Source organism: Leucopleurus acutus, assembly GCF_964270905.1.
Source record: "Leucopleurus acutus genome assembly, chromosome: 6".
In the NCBI taxonomy this organism is placed as follows: domain Eukaryota; kingdom Metazoa; phylum Chordata; class Mammalia; order Artiodactyla; family Delphinidae; genus Leucopleurus; species Leucopleurus acutus.
The window spans coordinates 76,543,461-76,560,748 of record NC_139149.1 but is presented as its reverse complement, the minus strand read 5'-3'; the positions used below and the strand labels follow the sequence as shown (position 1 = coordinate 76,560,748).

The window sequence follows — 17,288 nt, the reverse complement described above, 5'->3', positions numbered from 1 at the left end:
TAGCAAATATAGCTTTTACCTCTGCATCTAATTCTGTCACGCTGAATATATACACTCTACTGAGTCGACTACAGTTCTCCACTGTATTGCACCTTACCTTGTCGGTTAAGGTAGGGATTGTCTGTCTCTTTAAGGACACATTACTGAAGTGCAGCTGGCTCTTTGATGCAACAACTAAGAGGGACTAATCTTTTGAAAGCCACCACACCAAGGTACAGGCAGTTTCCAAATATATTGCCTATGCCTGTCATACTCATTTATTCATGCTACTTACTGAACACCCACTTATTGCTACTTCTTGTTCTACACCCTAGAAATGTTACAGTAAATAATACAGCCTCTGCCCTAGGAGAAAGTATAATCTATTGCAACGTTTTCTTGTATGCTCTGAATGGGTAACAGGTGTATAAACTCATTAATCTACTTTAGCAGTCAGGTGGCTTGAGTGGCTAGAGCCCCCAGGCCGACTGTCTCCTCTGTTTGCCTAAAACCAAATCGTATCCTTTTCTATGTGTGTGGTAATGTGAAAAATTTGGAGATGCTATGGTCTGATGCAATGTTTCCCAGAAAGGAGTCTGGTGGAATAGTCCCACAAAATGTTCCTAAAAGGGAGAGGGAAGTTTCCTAGACAAATGAGTTTAGGAACACTCCATAATGTGTGTCCTTTCTAGGCATCTCACAATGCAGGTTAGCCTTTTAAAGACTCTGAAAACAAGCAGTAAAGAAATGCATATAGCTGTGTTTAATCCGCTCTTTCCCAAACTTATTTGACTATAGAATCCCTTTCTCCATGAAGCCTGCTCCAGAAGTAGCACTGCATTGACAGAGCTCCCCTTGGGAAACCCTGGTCTGGAGAGTATGTCCATTGTCCTTAAGGCCCGCAATTTAAAAGAAAGGGTGGCTGTCTTGTCCTGCTCAAGGAACTAAAGAGATGTCCCTCCCCAGCTGCCGTCAACACCTGCTGTTTGTTGTAGCACCATCTCTCCCAGTTGTCACACTGCCACAAATGGTGACTAGGCTTCCATTTATTCCCTCTATTTGTCTTCTTTCCTGCTCCCACTGCTTCTCTTATAACTTTCTCTTTTCTACAGACTAGCTGAATGTCTAAAGATACCACCAATGGACCATCTGGAAATTGAACTAATCATAATCCTTGATATAATCTGCACCTTTCCTCAGCGGTGTTATTTGTTTCTATATCCAAGAGAAAGCTTCATTTACTTTCACACAGAGAATTCTTGTTGCTATTCTGGTTAGTTGTCTAACAGAGCCATTAAAGAAGCCTAGAGATTTGTGAGAGCTGGTCTCAGGATACCTGGATTCTGACAACATTTAGAAGTCTCTCACGGATGCTGGCATTTGTTGCAGGCAGACAGCCTATTCTCTGAGTGTTGTGTTCTCAAAAGGGGCCTAAAATAAAATAAAACAATAAAAATGAAGTGTGGGCTTCCCTGGTGGCACAGTGGTTAAGAATCCGCCAATGCAGGGGACACAGGTTCGAGCCCTGGTCCGGGAAGATCCCACATGCCACGGAGCAACTAAGCCTGTGTGCCACCACGGCTAAGCCTGTGCTCTAGAGCCTGCGAGCCACAACTACTGAAGCACGTGCTCCGAGAACCCGTGCTCTGCAACAAGAGAAGCCACCACAATGAGAAGCCCATGCACCGCAATGAAGGGTAGCCCCCCGCTCGCCGCAATCAGAGAAAGCCGGCATGCAGCAACGAAGACCCAACACAGCCAAAAATAAATAAATAAAATAAATAAATTTATAAAGAAAAAAATGAAGTGTATTCTAAAATAAAATGAAGTGTTCAGGCTGACTACCAAGATCAAGGAAGGCTTGATAGCTGAAGGCCCCTGATGACTTCTCATCACAATCAAGGTGGGTGTGGGAAGAGCAGCGCTGGGCAACCCAGTGCTCACACACTCCTGGACACGGAACAGCTGGCTGAGATCAGTCCTTTAAGAGAAGGAGCCGAGACAGATTTGGGACCACGAAGATGGAGCAGCGCCAGCGTAGTAATCAAGGGAAGGAAGCAGGATCCAGGGAACAGGAAAACCTAGCATTAGATGGCTAGAGACAGAGAGATGAGAAACGGCTAAGATGGTGTCAAAAGTATTGTGATCCAAATCATCTGAATGTCAGAATTGCCTGGGGTACTTTTTTTTTTTTTTTTTTTTGCGGTACGCGGGCCTCTCACTGCTGTGGCCTCTCCCATTGCGGAGCACAGGCTCCGGACGCGCAGGCTCAGCGGCCATGGCTCACGGGCCCAGCCGCTCCGTGGCATGTGGGATCTTCCTGGACTGGGGCACGAACCCGTGTCCCCTGCATCGGCAGGCGGACTCTCAACCACTGCACCACCAGGGAAGCCCTGGGGTACTTTTTTAAAAGACAAACTTCAGGTGTATCAGCTAGTGATTCTGATTCAGGTGATCAGGACCAACCAAACCCTGGAAATCTATTTTTGACAAGCACTTAAGGTGTATCTGCGCTAGAACAAGCAACATTACCCTTAAAGGAGGAATTTGAGGATACTAACCCACTCATTAAAATTTTAAGTTTATTTATTTTATTATTTATTTTTTTAATTTTTGGGTGTGTTGGGTCTTCATTGCTGCACCCGGGCTTTTCTCCAGTTGCAGAGAGCGGGGGCTCCTCTTCATTGCGGTGCGCGGGCTGCTCACTGTGGGGGCCTCTCCTGTTGCGGAGCACAGGCTCTAGGCGCGTGGGGTTCAGCAGGTGTGGCTCGTGGGCTCTAGAGCGCAGGCTCTGTAGTTGTGGCGCACGGGCTTAGCTGCTCCGTGGTATGTGGCATCTTCCCGGACCAGGGCTTGTCTTGTGGTTTAAAAAGTTCTTAGCTGCATGGTCTGCGTGGTCTGCATGTTACACTGGAAAGAGCCCTAGTTTTTTTTTTTTTGGTTTTTGGTTTTTCTTTGCGTTACGCGGGCCTCTCACTGTTGTGGCCTCTCCCGTTGCGGAGCACAGGCTCCGGATGCACAGGCTCAGCGGCCATGGCTCACGGGGCCAGCCGCTCCGCGGCATGTGGGATCTTCCCGGACCGGGGCACGAACCCGTGTCCCCTGCATCGGCAGGCGGACTCTCAACCACTGCGCCACCAGGGAAGCCCAAGAGCCCTAGTTTTGACCCCAGTTCTGCTTATCGATTGTGTAAATTTCTAAGACAAGTAATTAAACCTATTTGAGCTTCAGTTTCCTCATCTATATAAAATGAGATTTTTATAAATCTACTTTGAAGGGCTATATTAAGGTATACATTTTTGTTATGTTAAATATTAACACAATGTTAGGCATGTTGTAGATTCTCCAGGAATTGTAGATTTATCATCCTGTCTTGAGAATCTGTTTTCTTGGCTGTGTTTAGATGACAACACCAAATCATGTGGAAACAACCCATGGATACAGTACGTTATGTATAGTACATAGCACAGGGCCAGACACATAGTAGGTACTCAAGAAATGTTCATATAATATATTACCAATTTTTTGGTCCTATCTACGTTATTAAAATCTTTAAAAATTTCTGCTGTGTTTCAGTGAATGCTCCAGCCTAAATCCTCCTCATTCTCTGTTGGCTAATAATTTCAAAGTCACAGAGGAAAACAAATGTGTCACCTGAGAAGGTTTATCTTAACTATTTATCCATTGCTGCATACGTAGCCTATAAAGGAGAAAATAGCTTGACTCACATAGCCCCGAAGGCAAAAGTGGACAGGATCTGAACCCTCTGTCACTTGTGTTGTCATTTTCAGCACTGTTACCCAAGAAGTTCACTAAGAAAGGACACCCAGATTAGCCACTAAGCAAATAAGTTTGGCCAGAAATGCATAGGTTTAGTTCAAGACAAAAGAAAAAAGGGGAGGGGAGTATACCTGGCATAAAATGGCTTCCCATAATTTTTTCTTTCTCTAAGGTTTACAGTAAACTTTGTCTATGAAGAGCAGCTTGGAAGAGAGCAGGGTTGCTGCAGCAAAAGCTCAGTGGGGAGAGCTGTAGCAAATTGCCCCAGATAAGCTTAAGGCAACTCCACCTCTGGACTCCTGAGAGGCTAATGAACCATGGATCCCTGCCTCTTCCCAAGGCCTGATGTTTACACGGTGTTGTCAAAGACAACTAAGGTTCCATAAAATACTATATTTCTAAAAGGTCTTCAAGCATAATCCTCTAAACCTATAGGAGTTACCCGCTTGCTGAGAGTTAATAGGCTCTTGACTGAATGGTGAAGTTTGAAAAGGACCATTATAGGCAGAGTGCAGTTTCCCCCAGTTGCCTGTTCTCTTCACTATTTGGAGGGCTCTACCATCAGAAGCCAGCCAGGGCATTCCTAAGGCAGGGGACAGAGAAAATGGCTAAAGATCTGCTTGTTTTCCTCCTAATAATAAACAACTTCTTCTTCTTTTTATCTTGGAGGTCTAGAATTTCTGGCTACATCTATATGAAACTTGTGATGTCAAATTCTTCAATTTATTAAAATTGTTTTTGGATGTCGTAAGTTAAAATGGTACATACAAGTTTCTCTTCCAAGGTTTTACAGATTTCTCAGCTTTTATCCATGTAAATATATTACCAGTAGAAACTGAGGTAATAAAAGCCCATGCAAGTAATCATCCAGTATCGTTGCATTTCAGTCACTCCAGTCCCCAAATTACTATGTCTATTTCAGATGCTGTTACTTTTTCCAAATTAAATTCAGGCAATTCTTGAATAATGCCATTAAGGTCTTGCCTGAGAATTCAGTAACACAAAAATTAGTTTTCTTCCATTGTATTTAATTTTATGTCCAATAAGAATATTTATATATGCAAGTGGTGACGTGGGTAATCACATTTCACATTTTATATTAGTGCCTGATCAATAGTACAATAAGAAAGAATTTCTCGGGCTTCCCTGGTGGCTCAGTGGTTGAGAGTCCGCCTGCCGATGCAGGGGACACGGGTTCGTGCCCCGGTCCGGGAAGATCCCACATGCTGCGGAGCGGCTGGTCCTGTGAGCCATGGCCGCTGAGCCTGCGCATCCGGAGCCTGTGCTCCACAACGGGAGAGGCCACAACAGTGAGAGGCCCGCGTACCGCAAAAAAAAAAAAAAAAAAAAAAAAAAAAAAGAATTTCTCTGCATCCCCACACATCCTGCTCCCAACGCATACCTCTGCCTAATTAGCAAAGTTCTGGATCCAAATAGTTTCAATTACTCTTCTGAAAAAATAGGATAATGTTCAACTTGCAGAAGAAATGTAGCACTTGAAGGACTTGATCTCTATTTTGAAGGGTTTTCTTTCAAAATCTTTAACAGATAACTAGGAATATTGTGACTGGGCCTCTGCTCTCTACAGAACTTTAGAATTGATCTTGTCCTTAAATGCTTCCCCATCCGTTGTGCTAAGCTGTCACTTTCAGCTAGCATTCTCATTTGAGTCTCTGTCCTAGAGGCTTAAAAAAAGAGAGACTCTTCTCATCTACTCATCTGTGCCTTGAAGAAACTATGACAGCAGGTGAGGCTATTATAGAATTTGTTAAGTTGCAAGAACTCATATTGCATTACATTCAGGACCCATTCAATAGGAATGCTTTTCTGGTCTTTAAAAAGCTTCGATTGCAATTCAAGCTAGATAGGAGGTTTTACTGCCACCTCATATGTTTATACCTGATAAGGACAGGAAATCATAAGAATTCTATATTTTCTTTGAAACCAACTCTAATCAACAATGGGACCATCATGACTTTGCTTCTAAATTCATAATTTGTTTCTGTCCCAGGCACAATATAAATACAATGGAAAGAAAGATAGTTTTTCTAGCTGGTTAAATAAAATTATTTTCGTACTGCTTTAGCAATAGGACAGTAAGCAGGAGAAATTACAGTAAAATCAAGTAATCATCAGTAGAGGAATATCTCAGTGCTGGAGTTTCCTTGTACTGTTATAAACATGACAAATAGAAGTATTATAGAAATACATCAAAAATGGAAATTTCATTTTGCAGAAAAAATGTGTCACATTTTGTGTGCCCACAGGAAAAGAGCGTTGAAAAGATAATAAACCACACTGTACAACTCACATGCATGTACTTGTCAAGATAATTCGTGATGCTAAAGCATAATCTTAAAAATTAAAGTAAGATCCACAAGCATATTGTTCCCCACAAGGAAGACAACATGTAGTAAAGATCACTTTATGCTAGAATGTCTGAATTACAGACCCAGTAAATATTTAAGATATTTTACACTCTTTAAAAAGTAAAATGTCCCCATAATTAAGGCAAAGTGATTTCCTTACCTAAATAATGTCCTTACTTCTCCACTTGTTTTTCCTAGGATATCAATAATAATATTTCGCAATAAATATTTATTTGTAATTTAATATAAGTAAATATTAAGAATAGAAATAAATATTACTCTTAAAATTCAAAGAACATAGAGATCTAAAATAATCCAACCTACCATACAGTAACACTCTACAACATCTGAGAAATAGTAACACATATGAGAAGTTTTCACACCACCACAAACTCATCACTTCACTATATAACTCATTCCCCTATTGAACAGTTCTGGTTGCTTAAAAATGTGCAGCAGAAATCTGCCTCCCTAAAGCATCCTCTAAATCCTGATGATACCTCTAGTTTAGGATCTTTCCAACTTACTCTAAAATTCTTACACAGAATCAGACTCCTCATGGGGACTCAGAGGCCTAAAGGATTTGTATGTATATTCTAAAGAAAGGCCTGATTAAAGCAAGATAGGGCTGTCTCCAGAGAAATATCATCTGACCAGCCCCCAGATGTCCTCCCAGACTGTAATACACCATGGGTAGGATCTGGTCCTTTAGCCTATAGGTGCAGAAATTTGATTTTACAAACCCCAAGAATTCAGTGGGCTGAAGAAAGCTGACTTGTGCCCCCAAAATGCATGGAAACTCAGAACCAATCAATTCACTCAAATGAAATATATAAATGTCAAATGGATAAGATATCTAGGTGGTACTGTCAAAGCCAGCTACACAGAAGTCCAACTATTTTAAGACTAAAGAGCAGAGCATCAAAACAAGAGAAATGGGTTAACTGAGTATTTAATAGCATCAGACACTAATAATCTAGTGCAACCATCTGTGCAATCTTTGCAACTGGGCACTCTGGGTTTGCTAGTTCAAGTTGGCTTCTCAGGGCACAGCATCCCAGAGGGCACTTGAATAGATGACACAGCATGACATTCAGATGCTTCTTTTGCCAGACTCTAACCCTTATCCAAAGGGAAACATCCTTTCTTCAGATATAAGGATAATTTTAGTCAAATTTTACAGTCATATTTCTGCTTCAGTCGATAATGTGTTGCTTTGATAGATTAATTCTCTGAACGACATCTTGTTTCCAACTTTTTGGGAAGAAATCAGGGGTAATGATAAACACACGTGTACACACACACCACACTCTGGGCTATATTGATTTAAATATCTGAACTGCTATGCCTGGTTCTGCCCACTTTCTATTCGACTTATCTTACTTGACTTGTGATTAAAGCAAGGTCTTGCTATTCGCCATTTCCTCTGTCTCTTCAGCTTGCTGTGTCTCTTTCCCTGAAAGCACCAGGATAGAAACAATACATATAGCTATGCTTTAGAGCAGCCCACTTCTATAGCTATTGATTGGAATGTCGACTAGCAATGGGCATGCAGCCCTATTAGCTCTGCTGCAAGTAACTCAGATTATACCAGAAGTTGTTTCTTAAAAAAGTCAGGATCTCATTCAGAATAAACAATTTTTAAACATTTAAACAGGAAACTGGACAAGGATTTTAGACAAAGACACGAAGAGTTTCTACCATGATCACTCTCTGTCTTAGAAGAGCACAATCCTTACATTAAATCTCTTTTTAAATGGAGAACAGAGAAGTTGATGTTTAAATCGTCAACCACCAGAGAAAACATACAGACTTCCAAAGTATCATTTTTCTATGATTTTTTTTTTTTCGGTATGCGGGCCTCTCACTGTTGTGGCCTCTCCCGTTGCGGAGCACAGGCTCCAGACGCGCAGGCCCAGCGGCCATGGCTCACGGGCCCAGCCGCTCCGCGGCATGTGGGATCTTCCCGGACTGGGGCACGAACCCGTGTCCCCTGCATCGGCAGGCGGACTCTCAACTGCTGCGCCACCAGGGAAGCCCCATTTTTCTATGATTTTAAATCATTAAATGCTTTGTTATTGCTTAAATACCTATGCATAAACATCAGGATCACAAATACCCATTATGGTCCATACACATATTTGGTTTGTATATTATATTTCTGTGTTTCTACTCTTCTTAATATACTCAGATCTCATTTCTAAAACATGTCTATTGCATTACTAGAAGTGGTTACATATTCAGGTTTTCAATCAACTGGTTTACTTGTTTGGATCGACTATAAATTTGTTGACGTATATTGACGATTCCTCATTTTCTTGCCCAGGGTTCATTTCTTCTACTCATTTATTTTCAATCTCTCTAACTTTCTTATTTGACAGTATCCTACGAGCAGCATAACAGAGCACTCCAAGTTCATAAGGAATGGTGTAAACTAATTAGCAGATTTTATGATGGAAACTATTCCCCTCCCACACGATCATCCTGTCTGGATAATGAACTTTGTGAAAATATCCAGCTCTTACTACACTAAGGCAACAGTCTCACTCAAACAATCACCTATTTTGCCCTTGGACTTCAGTTCCTAATTGTGGACATGGTACAGATTCAGAAACAAAAACAGTATGGGGTGAGGGACAGAGTTAAAAATAAAACAGCCTTAAAAAATGGATTTTGAGTTAAGAAAATTCTTGATCTTCTTTTGCAACTGACAGAAGAATAGCCCTAATAAGATGTGTTTGAAAAATACTATGACTGAAATCACAGTGTATAAGTGAAATGTAGGGAAGTTACAGAAAATTCCCCCATGCAGGTGTGCAGAAGCACTGAAGGGTTACTAACGAACACTAAACAGAAGTGTTGAATAGTTTGTTATGGGGAGAAGATCCAGAAATAAGAGTGAAAATCAGTGCTGGTTCATTACATCAGCAGTGAGGCTGGCAAACCCCACAGCTAAAGTCATCTTTCAATAGCAGGTGTGTGGTTTGTCCACTCTGGCTTGTAGCCCCCCAGCCAGGGCACAGAATGATCCCAGTCTTCATGGATTCATGAATGACCACAAGCCCTCTCAAGATGTTATCTAAATACTGTGGTCGTTCTGCTTCTATTTTGGTCACATACTCCCATATTGGAAATTTTACCCCACACTACCCATTTCAGTTTTGGTGTGTTTGCTTACTGCAAGCAGTATTTCTTACCAAAAACACCGTAGTAGCTTGGAAGAATGGAAGAAACCAAAAGAGAAAGTTCTATACATTCTCAGTCTTTTCTATGGAAGCGGTTCTTTTCAGTTTAATAGTAATTATCAAAGGAGAAATATTATACTGCAAACAAAAGATCACCTAAATAGGTAAAAAGACATAGATATAAAACAAATGAATGATTTAAACGCCATCGCCAGCCTCTTCAGCATCCTTATGATAAATCCTTTATGAATTTGGGTATGTCATTTGAAATATTACCCACCATACCGATGTGCATAAATATCCCTACACAAGAAAGCACTTAACATATTTAACAATTTACTTCAAACTTTAATGTTTTTCAGATGACAGCCTAGATCTTAAAATGTATAGATATTTTATAGCCTTGCTTAAACATAAATAATACATTTGTCTAATTCACTAATACCAAAGGTACCTTTTTTCCTCATGATAAATATAGTCACCATCCATGACCGCCAGTAAAAATTATAAGGATGCACTATAATAAAAAAAAACTATACCCCTATGTGGAAATGATAGGATATAATCTGTTTCATAAAAATAGTAATTTATTCTCAATCTTCCATCACTGGGAGAACGCATTACTGCTGACCGATTACTGTGGTCTTGAAAAGTATCTTTAGATTGAAGTCAAGAGAGTTATATTTCTCATGCGCTTAGGGAAGAATTTTAAAGTACATCAGGTCTCAGATTATAGAAGAAACTCAAAAAAGGCAAAACTTTATGTTATAAAATGAACATATAAAGAATCCAAAGACTGCTTAGAGATGGCATTACAAATGAGAAGCAAATGTATTTAGACTAACAGAGGTCAGAAAAAAAATTTAGTATCTTTATAGAAACATGAGAAAACAAAACTTGTTAATGACAGAAGAAAGGGTTCATTTTAGAACACAAGCTTTTTTCTTTACCATAAGTTTAAGTTTCACATGACATTGTTAAATAGGCCAAATATTATGAATTAGAATACACTCATAGCATTCAGTATGTACTGTGTTAGTAGCTACATAAGTGATTCTGAAATAACATTTGCTCTTTCAGTAGCATTATTTAGGCAATAAAAAAATGTATGGGTGCTAGGAAAATTCATGTTCACAGTAGATGAATAAAGCCCGAAAGAATACATCTGTTGAAATTTGCATTTGGTTTTGGAAAACTTCTGTTTAACAATTGAACACGGGCATATTTTTTTTTTAAGCTCTCACATGGAGAGAGTATCAACGTATTAAAGCAATTTACTTTTAGGGACATTATGCTGGGCTTTGAAATTCAAAAAATAGGATTTTCTTCTTGAATTATTTTATGGTCAATGTACAGTGTCTACACAAGGAAAATTAAAGCTGTCTGACAACTCATAGAAACATCACTGGTTCTTAAAGATGTAGGAAATTACATAAAAGCATGAAAAGTACTGGGTAATTTTGCAGTTTCATCTCTAAACACAATTGTAAAGACATCTGTCTTTCAATTCTTTCTCCCTCTTTCTTCTGAAGCATGGCCTTTTAATTCTTGCCCTTTTAAATATTTTTGCCTACTGTAGCTTTGCTTCTTAATGTACTGGTTGATCTTACCAGGCTAAGAAAGTATTTACAGGGGATGTTGCTTTTATCTGTATTCACAGAGAATGCTAACAAATTAGAAGAAAGCGCCAGAGAACACCACATACCTTGCCCAGAACATTACAATGGCTTCTGCATGCACGGCAAGTGTGAACATTCTATCAATATGCAGGAGCCGTCTTGCAGGTAATGTTTTCACCCTTTAACTTTTAAATGTATAAAGTAAAAATATAGAAACTAAATTCTGGATGTTTACAGAGAATTGGATGGCATTCTGCCTGAATGGGCGATCAGCAGCCATACCTTTCTCTCCCTCTCCTACACACACACATGCACACGCACACGCACACACACACACACGCACGAACGCACGCACACACACACACACACACGCACAAACTAGAAAACTACAAAATGTGTGCACATACCCAAGTACTATGTAACACATCATTATATACACTCTTCTGGTGGAATTTTAAATTGTACCTTGGGCATTACAAGTTCCTTAAAGACACAGCCTCCTCTGGTTTATTCATCACTCTTTCGCATGGACACAGAGCAGTGCCTGGCACAGATCAGGTACTTGATAAATATTTCTCAAACAAATGAAATGAGGCCTAAAGATAACACGGTTGCTTTTGGGAGGCTGTCTTTTCCAGAGTCCTCCGGGTCTTCTAATAAATATCATCAATCTTGGTTTTGCTAGGATCCACTATCCACAAGGCCTGTGGAGTGAGATATTAGCTATACCTCCACAGATTCAGACTCAGTTGAGACACAAAGAAATTGCCTGTCTGGATTTAGTTAATAAATACAAATATCTGCTGAATACGCATGGATAGAACATAATTATTTCAGAGACGATAAAGCCAAAGTGAAAAAGACCAACGTATTTTTTATTAAAGGAATATACAAGCGGCAAATGATGAAATAGGTTGCATATTGCTGCTATACAGTGAAAGGAGTTTCTCTCTCTTGTTCTCTTCCTTCTCTCCCCTCCCTTCTCCCCTCCCCTCTCCTTTCCTCTCCCCCTCTTCTTCTTTTTCTTCATCTTCTCCTTCTTCTTTCCTCCTTTCCCCTTCTCTGTTTCTCAAGAGCTGCCTTCCTTTCATGTTTTCCTTCATTGAATACACTAGCACTTGCCTTCCAGTAGAGCAGTCAGGCACAGTGAGAAGTTGCACCTGCTGCCCTGTCATCCCCAGCAGGGTCGTCATTATTAAACCCCTCTGATGCAGAGAGGAAAGATCCCAGGATGTAACTATGAGAAATTCAAAGTGAAGTACTAAAATAGTTCCACAAAGTCAACGACAAGTTGATCCCCACTAGTATTGTTTTCATGTGAGCTGTTTCCTCGTTTCATGCAGATCGTCTACCTGAGCTTTCTGATGAGGGCTGAGTGAGGGAGAGGCAGCCTTCATTCTCAGATGAATAGCGCATGGGCTTGTTTTGCTGAACCAACCATATCGCCTACATCATAATTACTTTTTTCCTACTGAAATTTAATTCTCTAACATAAGCAGACAACTTTATGACCAGTAAATTAAAGAAATCACTCTTGTTGTACCTCTGGCCCTAACACTTTTTAACACTTATTCTAACAGTAGCATAGAGAATGCTTTATCCAAAAATAGATAAGTAGTACTATTTTTTATACTCATGTCATCAGAAACAAGCCTTTTCTCAAGCAGTTATGTTGACTTAGGTTAATTAAAGAGCAAGTTAAATAAAATGTAAAGCTCACCTGAAAAAATATATATAGAAAGAATAATTATTCCTGGGCTTCTCTCGTCTCTCTATATTATCACCACAAATTATCTACCAACTCTCCTATCTTCAAACTCATATCATAAAGTATAAAAAGAAACTGCATTATCTTTGAAATAAAAAACACAAAGAGATCTTATTGAAAACAAGTATTTGAAAGACATATCTACAAAGTACTATTTTTTTAAGAGCAGGAAAGGGAAACAAAAGGTCCTAATTTCACAATGAAGATAAATAGCTATAGGCCAACTATAAAAATGAGTCCAGCAACTACAGGTAACTGGACACTATCTCTTCCAGGTGTGATGCTGGTTATACTGGACAACACTGTGAAAAAAAGGACTACAGTGTACTATACGTTGTTCCCGGCCCTGTCCGATTTCAGTACGTCTTAATCGCAGCTGTGATTGGAACGATTCAGATTGCCATCATCTGTGTGGTGGTCCTCTGCATCACCAGGTCAGTAACTGTACTCAGTGGCCACCTACATGAAGGGATATGTCATTCCTCCTTGTCTTAGAGCTCTCTAATTACAAGTCCCTTCATGGACTCTGCAGCCATCCATTCTCTGGAGTCCTATTTCCTCATCATAACAACATTGGAATAGCCAAATGGAAAGACATTGACTTTCGTGCTGGAGTGGTACAAATTTTTTTCCTTATTTTGCATTATGATGAGGATTATTTATTTTCTAAGGAAAGGTCTTTTTTCCCCTTCTAATGTGTAATACCAATCTTTGTTTAAATATGCTTTTCTCTTTTAGCTATAAAAAGTCAGTCTTCATTCAGACTACTAACAGACTATTTAAATGAGCAGTGTTTCCTGACTTACTCGGATTAGTATGCCAAATGAGATCATAGAATAGATTTTATACAAGGCCTAGAAAAGTATTAAATTATAGCTCTCATTTAGGGCACTTATATTTCCAAGTATAACTCTCAGGTATAATCATTTTTAACATATTTGATATAAACCACAAATACATTTTTATCTTAAGTTAACAAAATAATTTTTAATCACAAAATTCAAAGAAAATAGTTATAATGAGAATGATTATGTTGTAGTACATGAAAACCTTTGATATATGGAAACACGCAGCAAATTTCACAACAAGCTTTCATATCAAACCCCCAAACAATCAGACAGTAATTGTTTCCTGGAGAGTTAGGTTGAGAGAAATACAGAGATCTCATCCAGTTTCAACAGGAAAGAAAACCATGAATAATTAGTAATGTCTGGCATCGGGCTTGGAGTAAAGGAGGGAGGCCAGGTATGGCTTACCTTCATTAGCGTGTAAATTCATGGTAACCAAGAATTAGATTGCAAACCGAATGCATATTATTTATGTCCTGTCTAACCAGAAATGTTACTGAAGATTCTTTGTTCTGATTTCACTCCGCTTGAGATAAAAGTTCCCAGGAAGTTTTTCAAGGTTTTTGTCAAATTCACAAGGCATTTGGACTTTCAATCATTTGTGCAGCTCTACAGTAAATCAGAGTGTTTCCCCCAAAATTATTTTAAGACAAGAAAATAAAAGAAAGTATCATATCTTTAGAAAATAAAGGCCATAATACATCGCTATATCTGTATTGTTCTATCTTCTTTGAGGACAAGTGTGGCATTTGCTCTTGAAAAAGACAAAATATGGTTCATAGATCCTTCCCTGGCCTAACGGCTTAAGGGAACATCATCGACGGGAGCTCTCTGCTACTCGAAACCAAGTTGAGTTCATCAACTCTACTCTTATGTTTAGATGCCAAGTGAGTCAGGGGATTACATTAAAATTGATTCTGGGGAGCATAAAAATAACTCAAGAAACCAAAAATATTAAGTATAAAAGAAAAGATAAAAAAGAATCTAAAACACAGGAAACTATGCCCCATTACTCCAGGGGTCTTGAGCCTACTAATATCTAAGTAATTTCAGCATGTGAAAAATGAAATTCATATTTAATAGATATAAAATCATAACAATTTGATTTGCTACTTCATGTACGGACAAAAATGCAGAACTTTAAATACTTCAGCAGATGTTTAGAAGTCTTATTAATCAACTTCATTCCCATATGTAATAAAAACAACTGGAATACATAGGGTCCTTATCTCTCCCCAGGAATTGTGTCTGTGTGTGTGTGTGTGTGTATGTGTGTATGTATATCTGTACAGACACACACCAATACATATATATATACATTTGGTAACATTATGAAGGAACAATTATCCCCATTTTCAAGATAGGGACTGAGGTATGAGAAGTCAGCAAATTGCTGAGCATACACAGCTGAGCAATAAGGGCAAAAATGGAATCTAGGCTGCCTAGTATCAGAGCCTGTGCACTTAACCACCAGTCATACTGCCCCTTGGCTGGTCAAGATGTCTATTTTCTGATGCTCAAGACAACCTAACCGAGCTCCAAATTAGGCAAGCCATTCTTTTAAGACATACGGCTGTTTTCATTTTCCATGTAAAAACAAAACAAAACCTATCTTCTGTTTACTTTTGAGGAGGAGAAATAGCACATGAACTAAACTGGCATTATTGTAATGCATTTTATAAAACTCTCCTAGGCAATCCAAGCTTTCCAAAATCCAAGAGTCATACTAGTCAATAAACTACACTATTCTCAGTATGGATTCATTTCATTCACTTGAAAACATTCTGCTCAAAAACCAGACTTTGCAGCTAGGCCATCCTCCCCTCTAACCCTTCCTGCCCAAACCCTCTCTTCCTGGTGACCTGGCCACACTCGTCCATCAAGACTTGTTCCAAAACATCTAGCTGCTAAAAGATTTACAAAATTACATGAAACAGAGATCCCCTCATTCTCTTCAATTTTCTTTTAATCTCATTGTCACCTGGTCTCTCCTCTTTTCTACCTCTCTTTTCTTTCTCTTCTCCTCTTCCCACTTTCTTTTCCTAGTTCTTTCCCCTTGTTTTTACTACTTTAGTCAAATATCTGTCCTTCTCCTAAATAAACATGTGTCATAAAGAATACAGACATATAGAGACCTGTTCTGAAATGAAAAGAGTTGCCCTGCTGAGAAGATGTATTTTCAGTCTTTCATCTCCAGCTCTCACTTGCTGGGAATATGACTTCCAGCTCCATGTTCATTTTGACAGATCTACCCCCAAAAAACCCATATATGTATATACTATATACATTTACTCACATATGAACATATATATGAATATATATTTTCTGACACCCCCCAGCTTATTATAATAGGATTTTATAGGAACTTTGTATTGTTATTTTTATTTGTATTGTCAAAGCATTATCTTATTATAAGAGAAAAGCTACTAGATGAGAGCTTTTCAGATAATTTGACTGAGTCTTAGCTTTTTATAGAAGCTAAATAATTGGTACCAATTTATGTCTCTAGCTTATAACATTAATATACAAAATGATATTAGGCTGAACCAAAACAATATCCCTTTTCATTACATATCCCATATTAACAGTTGGCTCACTCTCTGGTTTGATAGCATTTAAACTTGTAGCCCTGAAAGTATCAAGTTGTTGAAGACCTTTAACATGAGATTAGATGAGCTCACACTTGCTCTATTGCATTGTGCTGAGTCACTGTTTGAGCCCTGACGAGTAAGCTGTTGAGGACTAGGTAAATGTATTCCTCTTCAACTTCCACCTCTGTTCTTCAGTTCTCCTCAACAGATGCTTAAAGACAACCGCAAACAGAAGCAAAAACAAAAAACAAAACCTCTTCCAACATAATTCCAGCTTCTGCTAATAATAAATTCTTTCATCTGAAATATTTTAATAATTTGCTTAATCCATAACTTCACTCTGTGATTGTGGGACCAGATTTTAGGTAATAGCACTGGACTAAGATCTGTAAACTTTCCAACCTTCTAGGAAATGCCCCAGAAGCAACAGAATTCACAGACAGAAGCAAAATACAGGGCACTACAGTTCAGACAACACAACAAGAGCGTCCACGAGGTTAATCTAAAGGGAGCATGTTGCACAGTGGCCGGACTACCGAGAGCTTGGACTACACAATACAGTATTATAGACAAAAGAATAAGATGAGATCTACACATGTTGCCTTGCATTTGTGGTAATCTACACCAATGAAAACATGTACTACAGCTATATTTGATTATGTATGGATATATTTGAAATAGTATACATTGTCTTGATGTTTTTTCTGTAATGTAAATAAACTATTTATATCACACAATATAGTTTTTTCTTTCCCATGTATTTGTTATATATAATAAATACTCAGTGATGAGAAAAAAATTGGCGTTCTTAAATTTGCGGTATCTCCTAACTGTAAATATAATCAAGCTAGTACAATCTGTACAAGTACCAGTATTTTATCTTTCTCCACATCCTGAGACAGAGCACTAGTTTATACAGGACTCAGTGGCTAGGTTTTGAGTGATTCCAAGATCAAGGGAAACGATGGTTATTGGAAAAGAGAAAAAATAGTTTATATCGAGTGAGGAAAAAATATTTCAGATCTTTGAATCATCTCTATTTTATCAGCTTTCTTCCCTGGTCTTCCATTTTCATCCCCAGAGCAGAAAAATCTCTGGCATATAAATTAAATCAAAGAAGAAGGGGAGGGAAAGTGCTTTATAACTCAT

At 38.8% G+C, this 17,288-nt stretch overlaps 1 protein-coding gene across 1 annotated transcript in view; it reads left to right on the top strand.

The window, feature by feature from the left end:
* TMEFF2 (transmembrane protein with EGF like and two follistatin like domains 2) overlaps nucleotides 1–16,645 on the top strand; it is a gene marked incomplete at both ends in the record, with an annotated part of 248,249 nt that extends 231,604 nt beyond the window's left edge. Inside the window, 3 exons of the mRNA XM_082841099.1 lie at nucleotides 10,974–11,097; nucleotides 12,976–13,134; nucleotides 16,549–16,645. Coding sequence (XP_082697225.1) covers nucleotides 10,974–11,097; nucleotides 12,976–13,134; nucleotides 16,549–16,645 — 380 coding nt within the window. The remainder of the gene's footprint in view (nucleotides 1–10,973; nucleotides 11,098–12,975; nucleotides 13,135–16,548) is intronic.
* Nucleotides 16,646–17,288: the final 643 nt, after the last annotated feature.